The sequence below is a fragment of the Trichosurus vulpecula genome, chromosome 2 (assembly GCF_011100635.1).
Source record: "Trichosurus vulpecula isolate mTriVul1 chromosome 2, mTriVul1.pri, whole genome shotgun sequence".
Taxonomy (NCBI): domain Eukaryota; kingdom Metazoa; phylum Chordata; class Mammalia; order Diprotodontia; family Phalangeridae; genus Trichosurus; species Trichosurus vulpecula.
In genome coordinates this window covers 200,548,514-200,575,914 of record NC_050574.1, presented here as the reverse complement: position 1 = coordinate 200,575,914, position 27,401 = coordinate 200,548,514, and the positions used below count along the sequence as shown (strand labels likewise).

Sequence of the window (27,401 nt, the reverse complement as noted above, 5' to 3'; positions counted from 1 at the left end):
ACAAACTCTTTGGGAAGTTAGGAAACTCCATTCGTACGTAACGGTCTTCTGAGAAGGAGCTGGCTCAGAGGACACACAGACCACTACCAGCTACTGGGTATTTCTCTTCCTTTCCCCTTCCCTTCTCCTCCCATCGATCTTCACGTGATTTCCAGAAAGGAGAGAGGCTGTTTGGTGCCAATGGCCCCGCCTGGGCTCCGGGGTAAGTCCCACCTCCTCAGTGTGAGTGCCTCTAGGCTAAAGGACATTTTTGTGTGACCGGAGCTGTTGCTGCTGCTGCTGTCGCTGCCCTGCCTTTCCCTGTCCTGCGTTCTCAAGGTGTAGGAGCTCAGATTGGGAAGTACCGGGCAGGCAGGTAATGGGGGAGTCCTTTGGGAACCACCTGGGAGCCTGAGGTCTCTGAGTTGTCAGGGTTGGAGGGGCAAATCCTTTGGCAGCTTTGGCACAGTTAACTGCCGGGTAGTGGCGGGCCGGCAGGAATGGGATAGCTAGCCTTTGCAGCTGGCCACTAACTGACAGTAGGGATAAGGAGAACAGATCTGTCCCAGAGTTACTTTGCTAAATGCCCTCTTGGCTGAACTGCCCTTTGTCAGAGCACACCCTCCCCCATCATGGCTCTGAGACTCCTAGACAGCCTGTTTTGTTTCACTTCTGAAAGTGAAACCAAAAGAAATCTCCATGATTCTTCTGTCTCTCAAAGTGTGTTATTTTAGTAGAGAATTACATAAATCTTTTTATTGGTGGAGTCCTAATAGAAAGAGCAAGTGGTCATTTCTTCTTAGCATTCCGAACATTTGCTGGCCTGTTGAAATTACAGGAAGAACTAGTTTCAAAGGCAGCTTGTGGCACATATACTGGCTGTGTGACCCTGGCCAAGTCACTTAACCTTTCAAGCCCCCCAGGAAACTCTCCAAGGTCAAAATCCTTGATCTTCTTAAAATGCTCTATAATACCTTTCACAGTCCAGTGAAGTTTATGGGCCTCTTCTTAGAAAAATATTTTTGAATGCATAAAACAAAATATACAGGATTGGAAAGGAAATGAACTAAATTGAAATGTGATCATCAAAATATTTTTTAAAAAGTTCATATATCCAGGATTAAGAATTCTCTATCTAAGACAATAAATTACAAAGAAGTTGCCAGTCTACATCAGTAAAGTTCCTCAATGGGAGCTTCCTACATCAATGAAATGAAATCACAGTTCCCATCAAAAAAGAAGGGAGGGGATGATGCCAATAACGGGTACTCTGAGGTATTATGGCCTTCATATCATTGACTGGATTGGGGCTATTCCATTAAGTGGGATGGGGGACTCCTGATCAATAGCTCAGCCAGGATATATCTGTACAACTCATTGGACCTCTTAAAATATTTTTAAAAATTGCATTTTTTAAAGATGGAAACAGTCAAAGTAGGCCCCATTTAATTCTTGGATCTTTTTATTATATTTACATTAACTATTTATTGCACAGGGATTTGATAAGTTTATAAAAGTAAATTGGCCCTTCCCCCAAATATTTTTTAATCAAAATGCCTTTTTAATTGCTGAGCTGTCATTAAGGTCAATTTGAACTTTGGTAATTGGTTGCTACAGTTATATAGTTATTACTGGTGAAAGATAGAATAGGATTTGGATATTGGAAGGGACCTTAGAGATTATTTTTGCAGATAGGAAGCTGAGATCCATAGAGGAAAAGGGACATGCAAAAACATATGGTAGTAGGAGCACAGGGTTTTGTGAGGAAGTACTTTAATTTTTTAAATTAAAAAAAAATTTTAATTTAACAAACATCAAATAGAATGGCTATTTTCATTATATATAGTAGAAGAGAAAAAGATTGTATATGAAATACTTTTACCTTTTAAGTTTATATTAAGTTCAATTTGTAGCTTTCAAAGTTGTCTTATAAATTCTCTGTACTTCTCTCTGGTCTTCCTTCAATTCCTTTCTTGCCATTAAAAAACATACCTTAATGATCTTGCTTTTTTTTCCCCCTCCCACCACCCTATCCTGCTCCTTTCCTTTATCTCCACTGTCCACCACTGAGAAGAAAAAAGAAAAAAAATCAAAGCCCTTGTAACAAATAAATGAAGACAAGTAAAGCAAATTCCCACATTGGCTGTGTCCAAAAAAATGTAGGCCTTATTCAGCATCTTGAATCTTTTGCCTTTCATAGCAAGTATCATCTTTAGTTCTCTAAAATTATTGTTGGTCCATTGCATCAATCAGTTTCCAAGTGTTTTAAAGTTGTTGTCTTTATAAAGTATGTATACATTGTTCTTTTGACTCTTCTTACTTAATTCTGCATCAGTTCATAGAAGTCTTCCTAGGTTCTCTAAAACTACCCCTTTTGTCATTTCTTATGATACAATTTGGAATTGATGGTATGACATGGGAGACAATGGCACAGGACCTCTCAACATGGCGTTCCCACATCAGAGAAGGTGATGTGCTCTATGAGCAAAGCAGAATTGAAACAGCTCAAAGGAAACGCAGGATGCTCAAGTTTGGAGCATCCACCCCAAATGTTCACACGGACTCTTTGTGCCCAACCTGTGGTAGAGCATTCTGAGCTCATGTTGACCTGATCAGCCATAGTCAGACGCATTGAATCTTGCCAGAAGCATAGTGATAATCATTTTGGTCCTCTTCGAGAACACAGGACAACAACCAACCAAAGATCCAATATTGTCCCATTACAGTCATATGCTCACAGAAGAATAATCTTCCTAAAATGCCATTTTCATCTTGTCAATCCCAGGTTCAGAAACCCTATAGTCTTGACCTTGGAGGCTCTTCAACCTGCCTATCCATCCTTATTTCCTGTCACTCTGTAAGAAGGACTCCTTCTGATGGGCCTAATTATGCTTTGCACAATCTTGCCTCTGTCTCCTCTGATGTATTTTGTAACTATTACTTATTGTAGGGCCATAGATTTAGAGTTGGAAGGGGTGTTAGAGGCCATCTTGTCCAAAACCCTCATTTTATAGATGAGGAAACTGAGAATTTCGAGAGGTTGCTCAAGGTAACAAAGGTAGTAAGTGGCAGAGGCAGGATTGGAACTCAGGCCCTCTGACTACAAATCAGTCAGCCTATAAGTATTTGGATTAGGCACCTTCTATGTATCAGGCGCTATGTTAAGTATTGGAATTCAAGGACAAAGAATGAAACATTCCTGTTTGTAATGAGCGAGACAAGTCCAGGTATAAAAATATACAGCATAAATATAAGGTGAATCATCATAAGCATAGGTTAGAGTAGTTAAATGCAACAGAGTTTTGGAGACCTAGCATTAGTATTTGTTGCAAGGTGGGAGAAGAATCATGAAAAGCTGCATGTGGAACGTGGTCTTTGAGCTGCCCCTTGGAAAAGAGAGGCTCCATGAGGTGAGGTGTGAAGGGAATGCATGCCAGGCATGGGGTACAGTCTATCATTGTGAACTCTGTCTTGGAAGTTCTTAAGTAGAAAATTATTGCTATAATCATGGCATTTGAGAGCTAGACTGGACCTTAGCAATAACCTAGTCTAGGGGCTCTTAACCTTTTGTGTGTCATGGACCCCTTTGACGATCTGATGAAGCTTATGGACTCCTTGTTAGAAGATTGTTTCTTAATCCATGAATAAAATACATAGCATTACCAAGAAAACCAATTACACTGAAATATAGTTATCAAAGTATTTTTTAAAAATTTCATTGATCTTAGGTTAACTTCTAATCTATTCATTCTATTGTTGTTTAGTAGTTTTCAGTCTTGTCCAATTCTTTGTGGACCCATTGAGTTTTCTTGGCAAAAATACTAGAGGGCTTTGCCTTTTCCTTGTTCAGCTCACTTTACAGATGAGGAAACTGAGACAAACAGTTAAGTGACTTGTGCAGGGTCACACAGCTACTAAGTGTCTGAGGTCATATTTGAACCCAGGAAGATGTGTCTTCTTGACTCTAGGCCTGGCACTCTATCCACTGTGCCCATTCATCCTATAAATGAGGAAATTGAAGTCCGGAGAGATTGTGACTCTGCTGCCCAAGTAATCTTCCTATTCACCCTTCATGTTGTGTTTGCTGAGAAATTCCCTTTAAATAGGCTCCCTATAGCCTAAGTAGTAAAATATAAATATTCTGGCATTTAAGACATTTCTCAAATGGTTTCCTGCTTCCCCTTAACCCTTCCCTCTTCCCCTAATTGTCCCCTCCACATACTCCCCAACTCCCACCAAACCAGAAACTTTGTTTTTCCCTTTTTCTCTTCTGCTTTTTGCACTCTACCTCCAACTCCCTACTTCATCTCTAACTGTTGAATCCCCTCCCTTGACAGGGAGTCCAACAGAGGTGTCATAAAGCCCTCCCTGACCCCTAGCCACAAGTTATTTCTCCATATTTGTCATGGTACCTTGCTGAACTTCCCCTTTGGAACATGCTTATTTGTGTGGTGTCTTCTCAGTTCCAAGTTCCATGTGCCCAGGACTGGAATCATATCCACTTTTTCATCTCCGTAGCCTAGCGTAGTACCTTGTATGTAATAGACACTTAATAGGTATTTATCACCATCAGTAACATTAGCTAGTATTTATATATTATGCCAAATGCTTTACAAATACTATCTCATTTGATTCTGAAGGTTGGTGCTATTATTATCCCTATCTGAAAGATGAGGAAACTGAGGCAGACAGCTGTTAAGTGACATGATGAGAATCCACAAAAAATCTTAGCTGGACCACATAGAATGTCCCTGAACTTTTAAAATTTCATATGTGTAAGACAGAACTCTTTGTCATTTCCCCCTTCCAAACCTCCACTCTTCCCAATTTCTCTTTCTTTATGTTAAGAGACCACAGTTGCAGTTATCTTCTACTCTTCCCTATCCCTCTTGTGCAAACAGTTGTTGAGATTTAGATCTTGCAATATATATCCACAATGTATCTTGCACCTGACCAGTTCTCTTCATTCATATGGGCAGCAGCTTAGTTCAGGCTCTTATCACCTCTTACCTGGGCTACTACAATAGACTCCTAATTGGTCTTTCCTTATCTAGCTTAACCCTGCTCCAATCCATCCTCTATACAAAATTGCCAAATTGATACTCCCAATGTCTGACCATATCATTGACTGCTCTGCTTAAGGAACTCAGGTGGTCCTCTCTTGCCTCTAGTCTAAGATGCCAAACTCTTATTTTTTTTTAAAGCCCTTCACCATCTGACATCAGCCTACTTTCCCAGTCTTCCTCCCAATGTTTACCTTCTGTCTGCCCTACATGTATCATATATCTCTATATGTTTATATTTTTGTCCCAATAGAATGTGCTTTTTGAGGGCAGGGATTGTTTTTCCTTTCTTTGTCTCCCCAGTGCTTGACAAAATAGCTGGCACATTGTAAGTGCTTAATAAATGCATTTTAATTGAGTGACGCATTGGTCATTATTTTCCTTTACACACTTTATAATCCAACCAAAGTAGCCCATTTTTGCCATTCCCTGTACAGGACATTCCATCTCCTGGCCAATCTCTGTGCCTTTGCAAAAGCTATCCTTCCATTCCTGGAATACACTGCTTCCCTCACCCCTGGAAACTAAAACATTTTTATTTTTTCAATCAGCAAAAATTTGCCTTCTGATTCTCCCACCCCACAATGAGAATGAAAGAAAAGCAAAACCCCGCTTACAAACATGTATAGTCAAGCAAAATAAATGTTATTCTGTACTCTGAGTCCTTCAGCTCCTTATCTCTCTACCAGTTGGGTAGTATGTTTCATCATTTGTCCTCTGAACTGTGGTTGGTTATTGCACTGAGCAGAGTCCCTAATTCTTTTGATGTTTTCTTTTCTACATTATTGTCATTGTATAAATTGCTCTGGTTCTGTTCACTTCACTCTGCATCAGTTCATTTAAGTTTTCCCAGGTTTCTTTGAAACTATCCCCTTCATCATTTCTTACCCATAACTTTTTCAGCCATTCCCCAATTAGATTCCCATTCTTTGCCACATCAAAAAGAGTTATAAATATTTTTGTATATTCATAAAGTTTATTTTGCTTAGGACTAATCCCTAATCTTCTCTCTCTCTAATTCGCCCTTCTTACTTTTATTTTTGTACCTAAGTCTGTCTGTGTATGCATTCTTCCCTCCTTGACCAATTTAGATGAGAGTGAGGTTGAAGTGTCAGAAACTCCCCTTCAACACCTCCTCCTTGTCTGTATAGATGTCTACTTGCACACCCTTATGTGACATAATTTCCCCTAATACACCTTTCCTTTCCCCCCATCCTCACTGTTTCTCTTTCCATTTCTTTTCATTCTTCTCTTAAGATAATCAAGAAATAACAGAATCACTCCCAAGCTTAGTCTAATTAGATCTCCTCTATGATACTTAATGATATTTAATTCGGAAGGCGTATATATCATCTCTCCATGTTTGAATGTGAGCAGTTTAGCATTATTTAGTCCTCTATCATTGTTCATTCACATTGACTATTTTATGTTTCTTCCAAGTTCTCCAACCCTTTATGGTGGTGGCTGCCAAATTGTATGTGATCCTATTTGTGATTTCTCAATACTTGAATTCTTTCTTTCTGGCTGCTTGTAGTATTTTTATTTTGATCTGGAAACCTTGGATTTTGGCTATAATATTCTTGGGAGGTTTCATTTGGTGGTTTTCTTCAGAAAACCTTTCTCTTTCTATTTTGACCTCTGGTTCTAAGAAATCTGGGCGGTTTTCTTTTAAGATATCTTGAAACGTGATATCTAGGCAATTTTTTTGGTCATTACATTCAGAGAGCCCAATAATTCTTAATTTTTTTTCTTTCCAATCTTTTACAGGTTATTTTTTTTTGCCTTGAGATACCTCACATTTTCTTCTGTTTTGTTTGTGTGTATTTCTTTCTTTAGACTTTTGACTTAGTTTTAATATTTCTTTTTGTCTCATGGAGTCATTGGCTTCTACTTGATCTGTTCCAATTTTCAGGAGTTTGTTGTTTAGGCAAGGCTTTGTACTTGTGCCAAGCTGTTAATTCCCTTTTTAATTCTTTCTTCCATAGCTCTCATTTCTTTTTCATTAATTTTTTTTTACTCTAGCACTCTCTTTTCATTGATAAAACCAGTTTTTACTCCTCAAAGAATCTCTTGCTTCATCTTTTCTAGGAATTCTTGTTGAATTTTTGTCCAAGCTATGTTTTGAGGCATTGCTTGTCGATGTTTGGGAGTCATTATCTTTTTCTGGGTTTGTGTCTTGAGCATCCCTATCCCTATCATTACAACCATTTATAATGTGATTCTTTTTTGTTGTGGTTGTTTACTTATTTTTCCGGCCTACATCCTGACTTCACACTCTATCAAATGAGGTAATAATTATAAAGCACTTAGCACAGTGCCTGACAAATGGTAGGTGCTATAGGAACATAATTCTTCCTCCTCCTCCTCCTCTTCTTCTTCTTCTTCTTCTCCTCCTCCTAACCCTCCTCCTTCTCTCCTCCTCCCTCTCCTCGCCCTCTCCTCCCCCTCCTCCTCCTCCTCCTTTTTCTTCTTTTCCTTCTCCTTCTCCCTCTTCCTCTTCCTTACAGAAGTCTCATAATATAATATCTCTTGCTTTCTCCAATGTCATTGCTTCCTACAAAAAGCTGATCCTAATCCCTCCAGTTGTCAGTGCTCTCTACCACTCCAGAATAAGGCGTTATATTTTATATTTAATAATTGCCAATGCATGTAGCATTTCTATAGTGTTTTAAGCTTTGCAAAGAGCTTTACATATGTTTCTCATTTACTCCTCATAACAATCTTTTAAGGTAGGTGTTATTATCCTCATTTTAAGAAGAGGAAACTGAGGGTGAGTAGTTAGTTGCCCAGGGTCACAAAGCTAGTAGTCAGAATTTGAATTCAGGTTTTTCTAATTTCAAGTCCAACATTGTATCCCTGCTGACCCCTCTGCCTCACTTAATTTCATTGTCTGACCCAAAGTAGATGCTTAGTCAATACACGAACATTCATTATGTACCAGAAATTGTGCTAAGTCCAGGGAATAGAAAGAAACCCAAAACCCAAAAGTGTAAACAATGTTTTTGAACTGAATTTTAACTTCATTAGTAAAACATAGGGCTATAAAAATATATTGGTAGCCCCTTTTACCATTTGTGACACTACCTGGACATTTAGTCACTGGAAGAAGTGACTAATTTTTCTAAACTTCAGTTTTATTGTGAAACATGGCCATTTGCGCCTCCCTACTCCTTTCCACAGAAGAAAATTGAAAAAATTAGTCAGTCTCCAGAGATTTTATTGATTGTCTTGGTTACTAAATATGCCTCTGTGACCAAAAGAAAAAAAAATCTTCCTTTCCTTTATTATTTTCTTTAAGCAGGAAAGCAAATATACTCGGTTGCATTCAACAAGAATTTGTCAAGTATCCTTTGTTGGCTAGGCACTGTGCTAAGTAACTGGAGATAGGAAGACAAAAGACAGTTCAGACCATCAGAAGGGAATATAAATGGTGTGTGGAAAAGTCTCATTTATTCACATATTTAAGAAAATACTTGTTCTTGGACACAAAAGGGATACTGAACCGAGGGTTAGCCTTAAAAAAAAGGACAAATTCCTACTTAAATCACAAACTGTGAACAGAATACTATAAAGTTATAATGCCTTATATTTGGATAATACTTTGCTGTCCTCTCATTTGGACCTTCTCACTATCCTATGCAATAGACAGGGTAGCTGTCCCTTTTTCCCAACTTATAAATGGCTGTTGAAACTGGGTTCTCAAGTGATTTTGCTCCAGGACACCCAGTTCAGGAAAGCTAGCTGCCATATTTATTCTTTTCTTTGCTGCCGTAATTTCGTTATGTTAGGCAGATAATTCAGAACATTAAGACATAAGTATTAGTTTAATCCTGGAAATCACTTGAGGAATTTACTTTGTTTTGTCTGTGATCTAGAAGAAGGAAACGCATGATAGAAAAAGAAAAATCTCAAGACAAGAGAAGATTTAGGAAGGAAGTATTATCTTCTTAAAACTATGTTTGTCTTCCATAAAAAGATGACAATTATTATTTCATTTTTCTCTGCCTGGAACTTAAATATTCCTAAGCTTAAGTCATTGTGAATATTCAAATGATGATTATTTTTTTGGAGGAACAAATGGCAACAGCTCAGGAAGACTTGCAGCTGCTTCTTGAGATATTACTTGAGGATAAAAATAACAGGCAAATACAAGAAGAATTGAAACAACTAATACAAGATCCAAAAAATGACATACAGAAGGTATGTGTATTAATTTAGAAAACTTACATAAGTTAAATCAACTTGGCTTCTGTGCCAGTTTTGTATCTATTTTCTGATAAGCTATCCTTTCAGAAATGTGAAAGTGTATAATACATGGTCATGTAAAAAAACCTTTAAAAATGTTATCTTTAGTTTTGTTTTTAAGCATACATCCATTTAGTAAGATTCAACCAATATTGATTAAGTACATTTGATGTGTTGAGCGCGCTGGTGCTAGGTTATGGGAGAGATACAAAAATTAAATAACAGGTTCCTTGATCTCATGGAGCTTACAGATAACTATAATGCAAAATAGAGCATGATAAATCCATGAGAAACACAAAGTGCGATGCAAGGCCCGGAGGAAGAAAGAGAATTTCTGACAGCAAATTCTTCATTTTGGAACTATCTATATCACGATGGTAAACATTTTGCTTAATGTGAAAAATTTATTTGATTTGTTCTTTCCACCATTTTTTCAGAGCATTGATGAAATGATAAAAACAAATATTGAGCTCGAGATGGAGATTAAAAAGCTTGAAACAGGGTTGCAACAACCTTCATTATTTTATCTGGTAACGTATTTAAATGTTTTATGTACCATTTTTTCAGTCGATACTATTTTTTTGGAGAGAAAACTCTTTTAGGTTTATTATATAAAAATCCACTTCAAAAGCATGCTAATTATTGTTTTAAGTCTCATTTCAATATGTACTAAATGATTTTTGGCTAAATATTGGAATTTGGTTATAGTTGACATTTTTAATCCAGTTTGATGAAGTAAGTTTGTTCATTTATGAGATTTAGTTCTATAAAAAATAAGCATATATTTAACTAGATTGAAACATTCATCCCAGGGTCATAGGGACCTTAAAGGTAATTTTATTTTATAGAGTAGAATCTGAGCCCCACACAGATTAAGTAATTTGCTCTAGGTCACATGGGTAGTTAAGTTGTAGATCCAAGAATGGAACCCACGCTCTCTGACTCCAGATTCATCACTCTTTCTTCTGTCCCACAATGCCTCACTTTCAAAACCTTTTGCTTTTTCTGAAGGACCTGAGGCTATTTTTGCAAAGTCAATCCCATAATTCATAGAAATCCCATTTGGACTTAGTGGGAATCTTTATCACAAATCTGCATTTGAGAATAGGCCCAAATTATTTACTTGATGAATAATAGAAAATTATATTTAGCATTAAGTAATAAAATTATATTTTACTATTTAGGTAGTAAAACTATATTTATCATTAAATAGTATATCTTTGGGATATTAGCATGCAAAGTAAAAATGAGAAATAGATATGCAATGGTTTTTAATGATTTTGTCATCTTATTGTCATTTCCTGTTGATGATCATCTAATGGGGTAATTTGTAATAGTGATGATTAGAGGTTAGGTCAGTAATAAGAAGATGTTGCATCAACCATTCATTCAGCCACTTCACTGGGATTGAAGAGTGAATCTGGTAGGAAATGCCAGCCCTGTGAATCTGACAGAAATTGGCAATTCCATGGTTCATTCCTAGTAGCTCTGAAGCAGTAGTCCCATTCAACATCTGGGCTTGACATTCTTTCACTCTGGAGTATGGTTTGTGCTGCACTAATATCAGCTGTGCTAGTCTCCCTCAAGGACCATTGGGGAAATACCAGCTACTCCGTTCAGATATTTTTTGATGTGGTTATTGGTCAGTCTCCAAGGCCCATCTGTCCTAGGCTAAGTGCCCCTGTTATGACTCCATATTAGGCCTATCTCTGGCATTGGCCAATGAGGAAAATTAGACCTCTTTCTAATTTTGTTCTAGGCAGTTAGATGAGTACATAAATCAATAAATTTTGGTATACTAATTAATAGGATGTAAGATGAATTTAGGAAAGAGAAGCAATGTGTAGCACATTATTTATCATCCCAAACAAGCAATACTCAGGCTTCACTGCCAATTGATCAGCCTGTATACGTGATTTGTCTTTCCTGAGATGGCCTTGGACAGAGTATCTTTGGAGTGAAGGTAGGGAACAAGGCAAGTGGTTTGCAGGGGTCTTATCTCTATGAAAGTGTGGGTAGTAGCTTGAGGAAGCTGGTTCTTGAAAAGCGGGTACTTAAGCTAAAAGCAGAGTTCAAGGCATGAATGTACCATAATCACTCAGATAGTCAGTGGAGTCAATGACACGTGCTCTCCACTACAGGACTAAAAAATACAATAAGGCAATATTATGTATGGTCAATATACTTTTAAGTTTAATCCACATTAATAATATTTTCTCCATTACCTTCTTAAGTTTAGGCAAACCCCCCAAACAACAAATAAAACCTTGATTTGTAACATTTGCTGATTTCCAAGGTGTAAGTGGGCAGCTAGGTGGTGAGGTAGATAGAGCTCTAGGTCTGGAGTCAGGAAGACCTGAGTTCAAATATGGCCTCATACACTTACTAGCTGTGTGACCCTGGGCAAGTCACTTAACCCTATCTGCCTCAGTTTCTTCATCTGTAAAATGACCTGGAGAAGGAAATGGCAAACCACTCCAGTATCTTTGCCAAGCAAACCCCAAATGGGGTCACAAAGTCGGACAAGACTGAAATGACTGAACAACCAACAATAGAGGTGTAAGTGCTCATGCTGAAACTTTAACAGTTGTCTTTGTTGATTCTGTATGAGCTGGCTCTGGCATACCTCTCATAGGGGACCATAGTACAGTAGAGGGAGAATCAATTTGATGGTCTAATAACTAAACACATTGTGGGATAGTATAAAGAGAGCTAATCTTATCTGGAAACCTGGTTTTAAATCTTGCTTTGTGACTCTGGACAAATCACTTAACCTCTTGGTACTATCGGGCAATTCTTTGAGATTGTAAGTTACTGATGAATTGCTCATCTGCACAAGTGGAGAGAGTTGCTATACTTGGAGCTCTCTGATGATGTTTTTGAAAACCACTATTAGAACTGGAAAGATCTATGAATTACTTTGTCCTGCCCTTAATAAAACGTTTCTGTTTAAATTAGATTCAAAAGAATATTCCTGAAAAGAAAATGAAGTTCACATCGGCGGAGAGCCCTAAGGATAACAGTCAATATTCAAATATCTCCTGTTCATTTCAAGTAACTACACAACTTGAATATGAATTGCAGCAAGGACAAGCACTTATCACCTTTGAAGATGAACAAGGTATCATTAATATTTTTTGAAGAAAATGTGAAAGTCGGTCAATCAAAAAGCATTTTTTAAGCAGTGTGTGCTAGCTGGGAATACAAAGTAGGGTAAAAAACACAGTATCAGCACCCAAGGTGTGTAAATTCTAATGGGGACCCAACATGCAAAAAACTGTGTACATACCAGATGCTTACAGAGTAGATGGGAGGTCACCTCCAAGGGAAGGCACTGGAGGAAACTAAGGGGACACACCAGAAAAGACTTCCATCAGAAGGTGGGATTTGAAAAATAAAGGCATTCCAGTAGAATGTGTGTAATCAAGACACATACTATTGTTGTTCCATTAGCCAAGCTCTGGAGGCTTTCCAGAAGAAGGTACTAGTAGTGGTGGCCAAGGCAGTGGCAGCCATGACAGTGGCAACTGGGATATAACAGTAACTGGGAGAAGAGAGGAAGAGCAGAAAAGACATGATCAAGTCAAGCAGGTTGTGTAGTGGTTAGAACACTAGCTTGGAGTCACTAAGACCTGAGTTCAAATTCTATCTCAGACACTTACTAGCTGAGTGACTCTGAATAGGTCACTTATCTCAGTCAGCCTCAATTTGCTCATCTGTAAAGTGGGGATAATCATAGCTTCTATCTAATAGGGTTGTTATGAGGATGAAATGAGATAATATATTCAAAACAATTTGAAAACCCTAAAACTATACATAAATGCTAGCAACAACAACAACCATAGTTATTGGCCATTAGAGAGCTGGAAAGCGTAAGGGTTGGCTGGGAACAGGGTCTGGTGCTTGTGCAACAGCCAGCAGTGGCTACTACACTAACCCCACCCCAAAGTCCCACTCCTTTGGGACTACTTTAAGTTCAAACGCAACCAAACAGGAGTTGGCTCTAGACAGCCAGTAGTGACATAGAATAAAGAAAAATGATCCCTGCCCAATTCCAACGAAATACCAGATGTTTTATGAGAACATGTTATTACAAGAGTCTGACTTTATTATTGTTTCTCTTTTGTTCTTCTTCCCTAGAGAAAAACAAATTAGAAATCTGAGTTATATTGACCAGGACATTGAGATGTAGGTGTTTCCTTTCCTCTTGATCCTTTCCCTTCTATGAAGCTGTAGTAGGGATAGTTAGTCATTAGACTGCTGCGAATTCTCTCTATGATTTATGCCACAAAGAGTTAATTTGTTTTCTTGAGTTCTGAGCATAAATTTGGCCCCTAGACCTAAAACACAGGATGGCTAAGGCATGAACTAGTAGTATGTACAATTGGGCATTCTTTCAGATTGAAGCAGCTACCTAGCAATAGTTTTTAGATGCTAATTCATCAATTAAAATTGATTAATTTTGGTAAATTTGATGAATTAATCACCATTAATTTTTGACAAATCCCTTAATAGCCTATTTGTTCATTTAAAAATGGCCAGATTGTGAGCTCTATTATTCAGATGATTTCTTTTTTCTAAGAGGCAGCGGGTTGGAGCAGTGGACAGAACACTGGACCTGGGAGCTTAGCTTCACTCCCAGATGCTTCCTCAATGTGTGACCTTGGGCAAGTCATTTAAAATCTTTCTGAGCTTCCCTATATATAAGATGGGGATAATAACAACATCTACTGCACAAAATTTTTGTGAGAATAGAATGATATATTTGTAAAGCACTTAGCACATTGCCTAGTATGTAGTAAGCACTTAATAAATGTTTGTTCCCTTTCCTCTCTTTCTCCCCTCAAAGTGATTTGAAGAGAAAATCCATGGTTGGTGGGCTGGAATGAGGAGGGAAAGCAAGTAGGCCAGTATGTTCCTAATTTAGTGATGTTTAAAAATACACTTAAATTAAACTAAGTAGAGTTACATCTACTGTTAAGTAGCCTATGTGAAGCTTGGTGGGGACAGGGGTGGAGGTGGGGAGATGTCCAGAATTTCTCTGTATAAACACCATTGATTCTGTAGTAGAGATATATTCATAAAAAATTTATTGGAAGAAGAGTTGTGGCCATCTGCAAAAAATCTTGCTTTCAAGCTCAGTCAGACACTATCCTTTATTTACCTTTTCTCTTAATGGTGTTTGGAGGCCAGTTAGAGGCATTTTAAAACAAAGAACTTAATTTCATCCTCCAATCCAGAGAAAGTCAATATCCTAAGGACTTGTGAATTTGTTACAGATAGTCTGAGACAGGTAAAGCAACTTGCTGATGAGGACTAATGGCAAACTCATCAACCAGTCTTCTCCACACTCCCTGATGCAATGTGGTCTGGCCACATGCGTATTCAGGACCCTGGGAGACCTCAGCTTCAGTTGCCTATTATCTGTGGGGGAAACCTATGATGGGCTGGTTCTCTTAAGAAACCCAAGGATGATATACGGTCACCGACTTTGGGAGTGCAGGTTATCTCAGGGAGGGTAGTCTGCTCAACTTAGGTACTAGTGACTATCCTGAGAATGACCTTGACAAAAAGTACCGATAATCTAGAAATGTGTTTGTGTTTGATGGGAAGCTTTTTGCAAAAGTTATAGTTAAAAAAAACCAACAACAAAACACTTGTTGAATGTCTGGAATACAGATTTATGAGGCTTTGGAGTAGCTATAAGTCAAAGAAACCTATGAAACCTTAATGTGCAAGCAAAAAAAAAAAAAGAAAAGGATTACAAGGAACTGTCATTAATATGAAAATTTCTTTTCTTTAGTAAAGGCCACTTTCAGAATGAGGTTGCACTTGCAGGAACAGTATGGAATAATGTATTATCATGTAGCACTGTATTAACCATTATCACACTAGCGATGAGATCAGTAATGCCAGCTTAATCCAAAACTTACATTTCACTGTCATTGTAGGTAGAAATGTATATATTTTTCGTAGCGACTCAAACTAAGAAGTGGATTCCAGCAGTCCAAATAAGGCACTGGCTAATGAGAAAAGGCCCCTTGCCCATGGTCACACAGCTAATATGTCATTCATAGGACTTAAAACCCTGGCTTTTAGTACTCCTAGTAGAGGAATCTAACCACTGTACCACACTGTCTACCCCCTGAGGTACCCCACAAGTACAACAGCTCATGTCAAGTTGGTGCCTAGAGATGGAGATGGTCTGTTAAATCTATCTGGGAATGGCTCTGAGGAAGAAAATAGATTTGGGGAGCTGTTCAACTTTTTAACTCCTCCTGAATTAGTGGCAGTTTAGAAAACATTGGCCCGGAAGTCAGGAGATAGGGATTCTTTTCCTTACTCTGCCACTTATTCTTTGTATGACCTTGAGTAAGTCACCTCATTTTTTTAGGCCTCAGCTTTGTCTTTTGTGAAACACAATAGTTTGTGTATACTATGTATACACAATCCACCACAATTTGTGTACATAATTTTTACACAATCCATCCCTAATGTTCTATGATGTTCAGCATAGCATTATTATATCCAAGTCTTGCGATGTCCTAGAAGACCTTATTTGAAGTAAAGAGGCATTCCTCAAAGCTGAATACAATTGATACAATGGATTTTCTTTCATTTGGAGTTACCTGTGTCATTGTGTTCTTCCATATGTGTGGATAATTAAGAGTTGAATGCTTGCTATTTTATTATTTTTTGTAGAACTCAGATTTTTATCAAATATCAGTTTCTTTTTTGCATTGGTGGAGTTAATTAATGAGTTTATTGGAGGAAATAGACTGACCACAGGATTCCTCCCCGCCCCTGCCCGTTTCCTCCTCCATAAAATTCATTGCCTCTCTGTTGTCTCCAGGATCAAATATAATTTTCTGTTGTTCAAAGCCCTGCATAACCTGGACCCTTCCTATATTTCCAGGCTTTTTGTATCTTAGTTCCTCTCAGTATGTTCTATTATCATAACTCCTCACACAAGATCCTACATTTCCTGACCCTGCATTTTTACTCGCTGTCCTCATGCCTGGAACTCTCTTTCTCCTCATCACCCCTTTGTGGCTTTCCTGGCTTCCTTCAAGTCTCCTCTAAAATCCTACCTTATGCAAGAGCCTTTCCCAGTCCTCCTTAGTCTTAGTGATTTCTCTCTGGAATTATCTTCATTTTTTCCTGTATATATATCTTATTTGTACATAGTTGGTTGCATGTTTTCTCTTCCCAATATATTATGAGCTGCTTGAGGGCAGAGGCTGTTTTTCCCTTTCTTTATATCTCCCTCATTTGGCATAGTGCAGGGCACATAGTTGCTTAATAAATGTTTGTTGACTTGACAGTCATTAACTAAACACCAAATAAGGAATAGAGAGATGACAAAAGACAATTTCAATTTTACATGAAATTGAAAATCTTTTGCATGAAGAAAATCAATGCAACTTGGATAAAAAAGAGAAATGGATTATTTGCATCAAATATCTTTGATAAAGGCTTGATATCCCAGGTAGCAGGGGGGCCACTCCCCTCTTACCTGAGAACCCCAGTATAGCTATCTTAATTTCAAGGCATCATGTGGATCTACATCCACGCCAAACCACAGCTCACTATCTTCTACCAATGTATTTAACTACATTTCAACTACATAGAGTGCACAGTTAGTTCTAAATAATATTTAATCAAATCAAATAGCATAGCAAGAAGATTTTCAATAGAACATTTCCCTCATAATGCTAGGGTACAGTTGCCAAAAGTCACATACCATCAATGGAGAGGGTGAGCAAGCATAAGGACACGTGGGGAATGCCTATTTTCAGGGCGTGTATATGGAAAGGCAGCTCACAGCCAGGGCACATGCACGGAGGAGCAGTGAATACTTCCAGTGTTGCAAGGCCATAGGTCTCTCTCACTGTGCATGTTTCCTGCATGGTGTAGCCTCTCGTAGGTGTTGTCTTTCACTAGGCCTGTGGTGATTGCTGGGCAGATAGTCTCCACAGGTGATTTCTCCTTGCTGTTAGCTTCTGGGTTAATCTTTCCTTTAGGTCATCGAAGACTTGCCAGCTTCAGTCTGCAGAGACTAGTCCTTGGAAACCTTCCCTGTTAAGGACAGGATGACAACTCTTTAGTCATAGCCAATGTACCCAGGCAGACGTCCTCCAGTCTAAAGAAATCTTTTCAACCTCTATAGGCTGAAATCAAAGCCCTCTCTTCTAAGTAACTCTAATTTAGGGCTTCCCAAGATCCTTTCTGGTGTAGCATGCAAATGAAATTTGAACCAGAACCAAAAATAATAAAGGAAGCAAGGTAATTATTCTCCTAGCCTACTTTTTGTTTTTATTGTACATATCTGTCAGCATCAAAACCTGTTTTTTTTGGTGTTGTGTTTTGGATAACAAAAATTCTCAGTCTTCCTATACCAAAATATATAGGGATTTAACACAAATATATAAAATTGAGCCATATCTCAATAGGAATGAAATCAAAGAATAGGGTTAGTTCTTAAAAGGTTTGCTGTTTGGGGCAGAGATCATAGGGTAATAGATTTAGAGCTGGAAGAGACCCTAGAAGTCCTAGAATCCAATCCCCCCAATTTATAAATGAGGAAACTGAGGCCCATAGGAACTGGGATATGCCTGGGGTCATGAACTGGTAATCATATATGAGACAGAATTTGTACTTGGGCCTTCTCTTAGTGACTTTAATTCCAATACTCTATCCATTATTATGCCATGGTTGTGGAGGAAGTGGAGAGGAAACGGAGGAAGAGCCATATTAAAAATTAATATGATGTAAAAAAGGGCATCAAGAAAACATTAAAAAATTCTGAATATAAGCTTGCTCATGTTGCATCCTTAGTTCTTTTGGACTTTGATAGATTATGACTTCATTAACGTGGGTACTCCAGATCAAAACCCATGCTTTAAATATAATCCCTATGAGCATAAACCCTTTGTTTCCTAAGAACGATTTATCCATTGAGTGTATTTTGTGAATCATGCCTAAAATTATAAATTAGTAATTTTAAAAGCGTCATAAAAGTATCATCAATTTTAGCAGTTTCTTCAGATCTCTCAACTAGAAAGAATTTCTACTCTGCCTAGTTAGTGGAAATAATGTCGCATTGTTGGAAACAATAAAGAATGTGTGACAGCTTAGTAATGAACAGATGGCTTTTTGAAGTCCTTCCAAATTTCTTAGTAAAAAAATATAAATAAATAATTTTGAACTTGATGAGAATTTTCCAAATGTAATCATTGCAAAAGCTATTTTAAAGAAAAATGAATCCTAATCTAGTGTTAAGGTTTTTAAACTTAGGAAGTTATGGTTTCACTGAGGAGAAGGCAAACTATTAGCAATCATATGAAAGAATGTTCCAAATCACTAATAAGAGAAATGGAAATCAGAACAACTTTGAAGGTTCACTTCACACACAGCAAATTAACAAAAATGAAAGATGGGAATAGTGACTTTTGGAGGCAGTATATGCATTGATAGTGGTGTTGTGAATTAGTGTATCCATTCTGGAAAGCATCTGAAACTAGGCAAATAAAGTGACTAAAATGTCTGGCCCAGGCATTTAACTGCCAGGCATATACCCCAAGTAGGTAATTGACAAAAAGAGAGACCCTAAATACAGATAAATATTATAATAGCCCTTCTTGTGATAGCAAAGAACTGCCAAGAAGGAAATTTAAGTGATATAAAACAAAAATGTCGATAAAATCCATTTTAAAACAAAACAAAAATTACGAGATCTCAGGATGATACATTTAGAGTTGGAGGATTCTCAGAAACCATCTTGTCCAACCTCCTCGTTTTACAGATGAAGAAAGTGAGGTGAATTGACTTGTCCCAGGTTACACAGGTATATAAGGGTCAGAGATAAGATGTGAATATGGGTTCTCTGGCTCTGAATTCAACACTTTCAGAGATCTTCTTATATAAAAATCATATGTCAAAACATTGAAATATAGGAGTTTAATGTTTTTCAATTTCTTTCCAGTTGCACAGAATGTGATAAAAACAGGAGAACATCTTGTAGAGCTTGGGAATGAGAAGGTGAAATTGATAGCCAAAGCTGTCCCACTCAAAACAGGTGTAAGTCTTCAGGTAAATGAATAATTAGTGTTTCTAAGAAATCTGTGAATCCCAGGAATATTTCTTGTCTTCCATGTGTACAGATTAAGATGCAAAGGTGGGAGATTGAAGAGACAAGGAGGCTGAACTCTGAGATTCCATTAATTGCTAAGACTCTCCAAAGTATGACTATTATTCACTTTATCAAGAAGCTTCAGTAGTTCCCAAGAATCTGTAGGATAAAATACAAATTCCTCTGTTTGACATTTAAAGTATTTCACAATCTGGATCCAGTCTATGCGTTCAGGCTAATAACACATTACTTACTAACTAATAAATAAATGAGCAAGCAAATAAATGAACAACTAAATCCTTTCCTTCAATTAGTACTTTTGAACATCAGTGTTTTCGTCCAGTCAGAACACCTCCTGGCAGCACTTGCAAGGTTCATCCATATTCTTTCATTCAGCTGTTCTTGGCTACTCACCTGGAAGCAAATCCTCTTCTCTTCTTCCTTTGCTCTGCTTCAAGCTGTTCTGCTTATGTTTATTCTCTTTCCTCTCTTGACTTCTTCTGTCTTCTCTGTTTCTTTGGTCTCTGACTTGGCTACTGATTAATTCCTTCATCAAAGTAGAGATTCCTTGTGTTAAGTAACTACGTTAGTTGAGAAACCAGAACACTTCTATTATACACATCACAGAAAGGTGATGTACAATTGTCTCATAGTTACAGAAAAAGTCTAGTTATCCTAAAGTCCATACGATAATCTTATCTATAAATGAACTGCTGGGAAAGAAGACACTTTATCTATTTTTGCCATCACTAAGTCCTTTTTCTGAGGGGTTGTTTTCTCCTAGGTCTTTACAGAACTGTTTTTGTTTCTGTCTAAATACTGAGGCACTACTTTTGTCAGTATTTTTAGACAAATGTTCTTTTTTTTCCTCTTTCCAATAAATAAAAATGGCCAAAGAAGAAAGGGGCACCATCTTACACATGCACTCTTAATTCTAGCCAAATTGAGCTATTTCCTCTTGCTTGCACGTGGAATTTCATTTCACTCTTTTTCTTTATACAAACCGTCTTGAATGACTGGAATACCATCTCACCTCTACCTCTCAGAACCCATCTTTCTTTTCAAGGCTAAGTTAAGGTGCCTCCTCCTTCTAGAGGCCTTTCTTGAATCCCCTAGCTGGCATTCTCCTCTCCCTTATCATGTTGTTCACACTCCCCCACCTGAAATTGCTTTGTATTTATTTTGCATATATCCTTCATTTACTTATTTTGGTACATACTGTATCCCTCTAGTAGAACATAAATTGCTTGTCAAGGGAAAGGGCTGTCTCTCTTTCATTTTTGTGTCACTAGTACTTAGCAAATAGCAGACACCTAATGAATGCTTATTATTTGGTTGAATGAAACAATTTCCACCTCCAGGTTCACACAAAGATTTCTAAGAAGAAGATTGATGTTGCTGAAATACCTGATATGCTATCTGAAGAACAAATGAAAGACAAATTGGCACTGAGTTTCAGTAAATCCCAGTATGGGGGTGGAGAAGTAGAACATGTAGAATACAATAAGAATTCCCGAACAGCTGTTATTACATTCCTTGAGAATGGAGGTATGTATGGTTAGAATCATTTGGGAAGTTCATAATGATTGTTTCTCTTTCAGGATGCCTCAGTCTCTGAAAAAAAAAATTTCCTCTTATCTCTTTAATTTTGGAATTATTAATCTAAACATTGGAGCCAGTTTGATATCATGCAGAGAGGACTTGCCTTGAAATCAGAAAGATCTAGGCCTCTAACACAGACTAGCTGTGTGGGTATATGATTATGGGGGTGACTAAACAACCCAGTGCCCTCAGATAGCTTTCAAAGGGAATAGTTTATGGGAGTTTGCCATTCTGTATATGTGTGGAGTTTACCAACAAGCTTGAAAGTATAAGTAGGCCAAAGAAAAAAATGTCTTTAAAAATTACCTTCTTTAGCATAATAATAGAGATTTAAAATAATCACTCCCGGAGAAGCAGGATAGTACAATGGGAATTGTAACTGGATTTTTAGGATCCAGATTGAAATCCTGGGTCTGCCACTTACTTGCTGTCTGACCTTTGAAAAACTGTTTTGCTCCTCATCTTTGGAATGTGAGGATTGTACTATTTAACTTTCAAGAGTCTCTTCTAGCCCTAGATATATGATCAAAGGTAACATGAGACAGAGACTAAAACTTTTTAATGGTGCTGTATGTCCAATATACAAATCTGTTAGGTCAGTACGCAATCTGGACCATTTTTACTTTAACAGTCTTGTCTGGACAATAGAAATTCTTTATCCAGGATCTATCCATGTACATAGTTAGACTGAATTTTTTTGTGTACTATAGATCTCATTTAGGATGTCCATCAGTGTTCTTAGGGTTTGAAATAATCAGCACAATGGCATCCACAAACAGGAAGATCCAGAGGATTTCACTAGAAGTCCTTTTTGATTTGGAATCTAAGCTCAACTTCCTCCATGACAGTGGCAAATGTATTTCTTGAGCATGTCTTCCTGTTTTATGCCTCAATGGTCAGGAGGTCCCTGAACAAAATTATCTCTGTTGTTGCATCTTTAAAGAAGTCTCATTTGATTTTACCATGTTCATGGAAGACATGTTGGGGAAAAATCTTCAAGGTACCATTTTGTTCTGCCAAATTAAATTATTTTTAATAGTCTGTGGATAGTAAACACAGTTGGATCTTTTATGCTGTATACCTTCATTGGTGTGACTTGGTGTTACAGATCTGCTTTGGAATTTCTTTTGTGTAAACTGAATTATTCCTTTCTCATACCTTATTTCAAGGATGTACTGAATATATTTGTTATAGTCATTGTTATATTATTATTTGTTATTATCATTAATTCTAATCATATAACATAATATTATAATCATAAGATTAATCCTATAAGGATTTTGTGTAGATGGAAAAGTAGGAATATGAGTCAGTAGTTATTGATATTTTTGACTGATATTTTTGTTTTTTTTCTTTAAGAATTTAGTATATTTTGAATCAATTATAGGATTATTTAGATAATTTAGTTTTAGAGGTAGAAGGGAACTTAGAGATCATCAAGTCTAACCCCCTCATTTTACAGATAAGGAAACTGAGTGAGGCCCAGAGAGATTAAATTATTTACTTAGATTCACACAGCTAGTAAGTTTGGAGTGGGGCTTCCTGACTCCAAGTTCTAAGCTTTGGTCCACTACATTACACTGACTCATGATCGCCTCAAAACTGGGTTGCTTTAGCATGGACTTCCTCTTGGTCTAATCTAGTTGCTTTTATCATTTTTGTTTTCTTTTGTGCCATCTCTACTTATTCATGTAGCATGTTAAGTCTTATTGTCACAGTATCAGACATTGATGCAGAAAAGTGTTTGTTATAGAAATCATAACACATCTTTTCCATTTTGTATTAACTTGCTATCTCTTCAGTTTCATTTTTAAATGTTTAAGTGTTGGGGGGGAGCAGTGATCTATCTTAGCTGAGTCTCTTGCCAAGCTCACTATGAACATGTTTCTCCCTGTGTCTTCTTGCTGATCTACCACCTTCCTCAATGAGGCATTTCAAATGTGTTTACATCCTAAATTAATATTGCCAAATTTCTTCACATGGCAAAGAGATATGTGTTTGCCAGCTAAAGCTCTTTTGGTCACTTCATTGTGGTGATTGACTTAACAACAATGAAAACTTTCTTAGCAGATGGTGATGGTGTGTTGATTGCTCTTACTTTATACATTTTCCATTTTTTTTGGCTTCAAAAATTTGTTTAAATAGCATACCATATTTAATTTTCATTTTTCTTCTCTTAATTTGTTGTTGATTTTAATCTTTGCTCTAATTATCCAATAGTCTGACTGTACACAGGAAGATGATTTGGAAATTACTTCCATTTCATTTTTTTTGTGATGTTACTTAGTGATCCTGTCATAGGATATATATGAAATTTCTGTATAATCTATAAGACTTTGGTTTTTCCAATTTATTCCACCAGAACCATATTTTAAAATGTATTTTTTCCTGTCTTTTGTCTTTTGTTAGATTTTAAATATCAAACTATTTTTTGATTTAATTTGAGGGTCTTGTTGAGTTTTTTGTTGAATTTCTCCTGAGTAGGAAGTATTGGCCCATAGACTACAATTATCCTTGTGGTGATCTTTTTTTTTTTTCAATTTTTTTCAATGAGCACTGAGATGTGATATGACTAAGTGTTTCATGAAATCATATGAGTTTGTCATTAAGGGACACAAGATAAAGTCACTCACCCTTCTTTTTGCCTTTCCAAGAAAAACCTGTGAGCCATCCTTTAATTTTTAGTGAGAATGTCAGGAATGATGATTCAAGTCTTCCAGTAGTATGTCAATTTGTTTGATGGTTACTTGAGAGGGATCTCACATTTAGTTAATTTAATGTTTATATATATATATGTGTGTGTATATATATATATGTGTGTATATATATATATATATAGTTTCAAAGCTTTTGTAAGCATGTTCTTCTCTACTCTTTGGTCATTCTGAGATTGTTCCTGCAAAAACAAAAGGCAGGAGAGGGAGGGGACACACAAGATGGAAGATCGTTTATCATTTTTCTTTGTCTCCCCTATGTTGCTATGGCCAAGGAATTCTTCGAGAACCCAGGATCACCTCTTAGGCCCATTTAGATTAGGATGTTCTTGAAGACCTTACACATAGTAGGTTCTTGACTAATGCTTACTGAATTGAATTGTTACTTATTCTTTGAAATTTCCATGATGTTATATTTTCTCTTCTTTCTCATTTAGCTCCAGTGAAACAGGCACTTTATTAGTTTTTGAAATTTATTTCATTTCCTATTGCTATGAACTTGACAAACCAACAAACATCAAATTTCTTAAACAACAGAAAAAGAGAATTACACATGATACTATCAATATCTATTCCATCTTGGTTTTTTTTAAAGTAAATATTAAACTTAACATGGTAGGAAGCATGTTACTTACCTACTGACATAATGTTGACGGAGTCAGGGTGCAAACTAAGACAGTTTTTGGACATGGACGGTGGAGGTGTTTGTTTGTCTTGGCTATGTATATTTGTTATAAAGGTTTTGTTTTCTTTTTTCCCTGATGGAAATTATAGGAGGAAGAGAACATAGGTTTGGGTTCATTAAAAAATTAATTTAATTAAAAAAATTAATGTGGTAGGTCCAATACTGCTCTGCTTCTGTTTACTTCTCAGCTTCTTTCTGCTGCCTTTTGTGTTTTCTTAACATTTCATCGATGCTCTTTTCTTTCTTTTACCTCCCTTGTTTTTGTATCACTTAATTACTCTCCATCTGTCCTCCCATCTCCCCCCAGTAAATAAAAGCCATCCCTTGTAACAAATTCATGCATTGGCCATGCCTGGAAATGTATGTCTCCTTCTGAACCTCTCTGCCAAGATGTCGCCAGGTACTTCAGAAAGATAACAAACTTTGAAAATTTGAACTGTTCTGAATAGTTTCTTTAGAATAAGTTTAATATTTTTGTGTAAATACATTTCTCATCTGATAAAGAAAAACCTTTTAAAATTATATTCTAGTGGCTGATAATGTTCTCAAACGCAAGGAATATCCTCTTTTTACAAGTACCAACTGCTGTCATGTTAATGTTTCCCCACACATGGAAAAACATGTAGAAAAGCTACAGGTAAGGAAATCTTAAAAAATAAAATACCACATTTTGAAATATCAGGTAGTTTCACTCTAAATCCTACCAATGATAAATAGCTCTATCTGATTGGGGTTTTGACATTTCTTTAACACTTTAAGTTCTTTAGAATAAATGTAAGTTTTTCAATCCTTTATCTTATCGATCCCCTTATTAGGAAGTAAATTGAGGCTTATTTTTCTTTCCTGAATTATTCAGGAAATTATACCTGTCTTCACTTTACTAAATAGGACATAGGCTACATTTCTTAACTTCACTTAGAATTGTGAACTTGGGCAAATCACCTAACCTCAATATTAGTTTCCTCATCTTTAAAATGAGAGGATTTATAATACCCACTCCACCTACCTCACACCCAAATGTGATCATGAACATGAAATACCTCATAACCATAAAGTGCTACGTTAAGTTGTGATTATTATAATAATGATGATGATAATACTTTTTTCTCACATACTATACTATAGATAGGAGGCTTAGAAATCATCTTTCTACTAGCTGTTGATCAGGATTTACCTTTAAAGCATGACTTTTACTAGAGTTATAGTAAACTTCTTTGAAGTTAAGAAATCAAATCTTATATATGTCATCTTCTATATGAGTGAAATCTGTTCCGTATAAATGAAATATGACATATTAAGAGATATAGTGACTGAGCCCGTGGTCTCATCATTATGGAGAACTCCTGGTTGAGGCAGCTCCTATCAATGTGGGTTGGCATCTTCTCTGCAACATAGAGTTCTACAAAATTTCATAGAGCATTGAGAGGGTGTGACTTGCCAAAGGTCACATAGCTAGGCTGTGTTGGAGGCAGAATTTGAACCCAGGTCTTACTGGCTGCTAGACCATCTCTCTCTCCACTCTGACATGCTGTCTCTTTATGTTGATATTTGGGAAAAATGGCTTCTGTACCAGGTATTAGAAACTAAAATTAAGATCTTTTATGAATATACTTTTCAGTGCATAGTAGCTACTCATTAAAGATCTGTCAAAAGGTCATTTGATGCAAACCTAATAGCAGCCAGTGGAAAGGGCAAAAATGGGCAAATTTTTCATTACCATTTTGTTCCTAGGTGATTATTTCATTTCTCACTTAGTAACACCCATGTGCTTTTATACAACTGCATTATTAAGTTATAAAAATTAAAAGAAAAATGGTGTTATCTCATTAGGAAATGGCTTTATTTACAGAGACCATGTAGTCAATATCTTCTTAAGAAAATCTGATCATAGACATGAAAAATCTGCCCTCCTAATATAAGAGAAAGCGAGCCATCATTTTTATAGAGTGTATGATTCTGAGTGAACTGTGGCAGGAAACCTGGAAATTAAATGCAAGTTAATAGCAGAGGTATTTGTTTTCTTGCAAACCTGTATGGACTATAAAAAAAAATCATATAGTAGTATCTCAAAGGTGTTTTGCCTTTTTTTCTAGGTGTTTTCTGGAATTTCTAAGAGGACTGTTCTTCTGATAGGACTTAATATTCAAGGAGATGAAGAGAGTATAGAAGATGAAATTCATATTCATTTTCAGAAAGAGTCAAATGGGGGAGGAGATGTAGATATTGTCAAATGTGCCCTCAAAGAACCTCAAATAGCATATTTTGAGGCTGATCTAAATCAGGGGTCCTTAATCTGGGGGCCATGAGCTTATTCAAATTTTTTTGAGAACTCTATTTCAATATAATTGGTTTCTTTTGCAATCTCATGCAATTTATGCATTTAACATTATTCTGAGGAGGAGTCCATAGACTTTACCAGACTGCCAAAGGAGTCTTGTAATCCCCACCTATAAAAAAGCTTAAGAATCCCTGATTCCTGAGAAAGCCATATAAGAAATCATAGCTGCTGGGAACAAATTTAATTTGTGCTATAAATACTTACATTTCTTTGATGTTCTTTTCTTAAAAACAACAAAAAATAACTTTTTAGTTTCTGCTTGCTTTTAAAATAAAAAATGTATTCCTTTAGTTTTTGTATTCTAATTTGTTTCCAAAGACGTTGGATACTTCAGAATTCTGATCAGTGCAATGCCAGAGTACTGAAGATGAAGCATAGTATTTAATACCTATCAGAGAGGTGATGGGCTCAAAATCCAGAATGAGACATACATTTCTGAACATGGCCAATTTGGGAATTTATTTTGCTTTATGGTAATGCTTAATTGCATATTTGCAATGAGCTTTTTTTTTCTTTCTCTTTTTTTCCCCCTTAAATGGAGAAGGGACAATTTGGAGGTAGGGAAAATAAATGTTTGTTATTTGAAAAAGATTAAATTAGATTTTTAAAAGATACTGAATAAAAGGTCCTAATTAAAATATCA

General features: G+C 36.7%; 1 protein-coding gene across 2 annotated transcripts; it reads left to right on the top strand.

Annotated features, from left to right (window-relative positions):
* NMI (N-myc and STAT interactor) lies at positions 1–27,401 on the top strand. 2 transcript variants are annotated; one of them, XM_036744941.1, is made up of 8 exons: positions 1–202; positions 9,114–9,242; positions 9,725–9,817; positions 12,246–12,408; positions 19,273–19,379; positions 20,781–20,967; positions 24,951–25,057; positions 26,514–27,401. In XM_036744941.1, exons 2-8 carry the CDS (start codon positions 9,120–9,122, stop codon positions 26,724–26,726), a joined length of 993 nt encoding a protein of 330 aa, XP_036600836.1. In that variant the 5' UTR covers positions 1–202; positions 9,114–9,119; the 3' UTR covers positions 26,727–27,401. The 2 variants fall into 2 exon arrangements, with proteins under 2 accessions (XP_036600836.1, XP_036600835.1); XM_036744940.1 differs by having other exon boundaries at positions 96–355.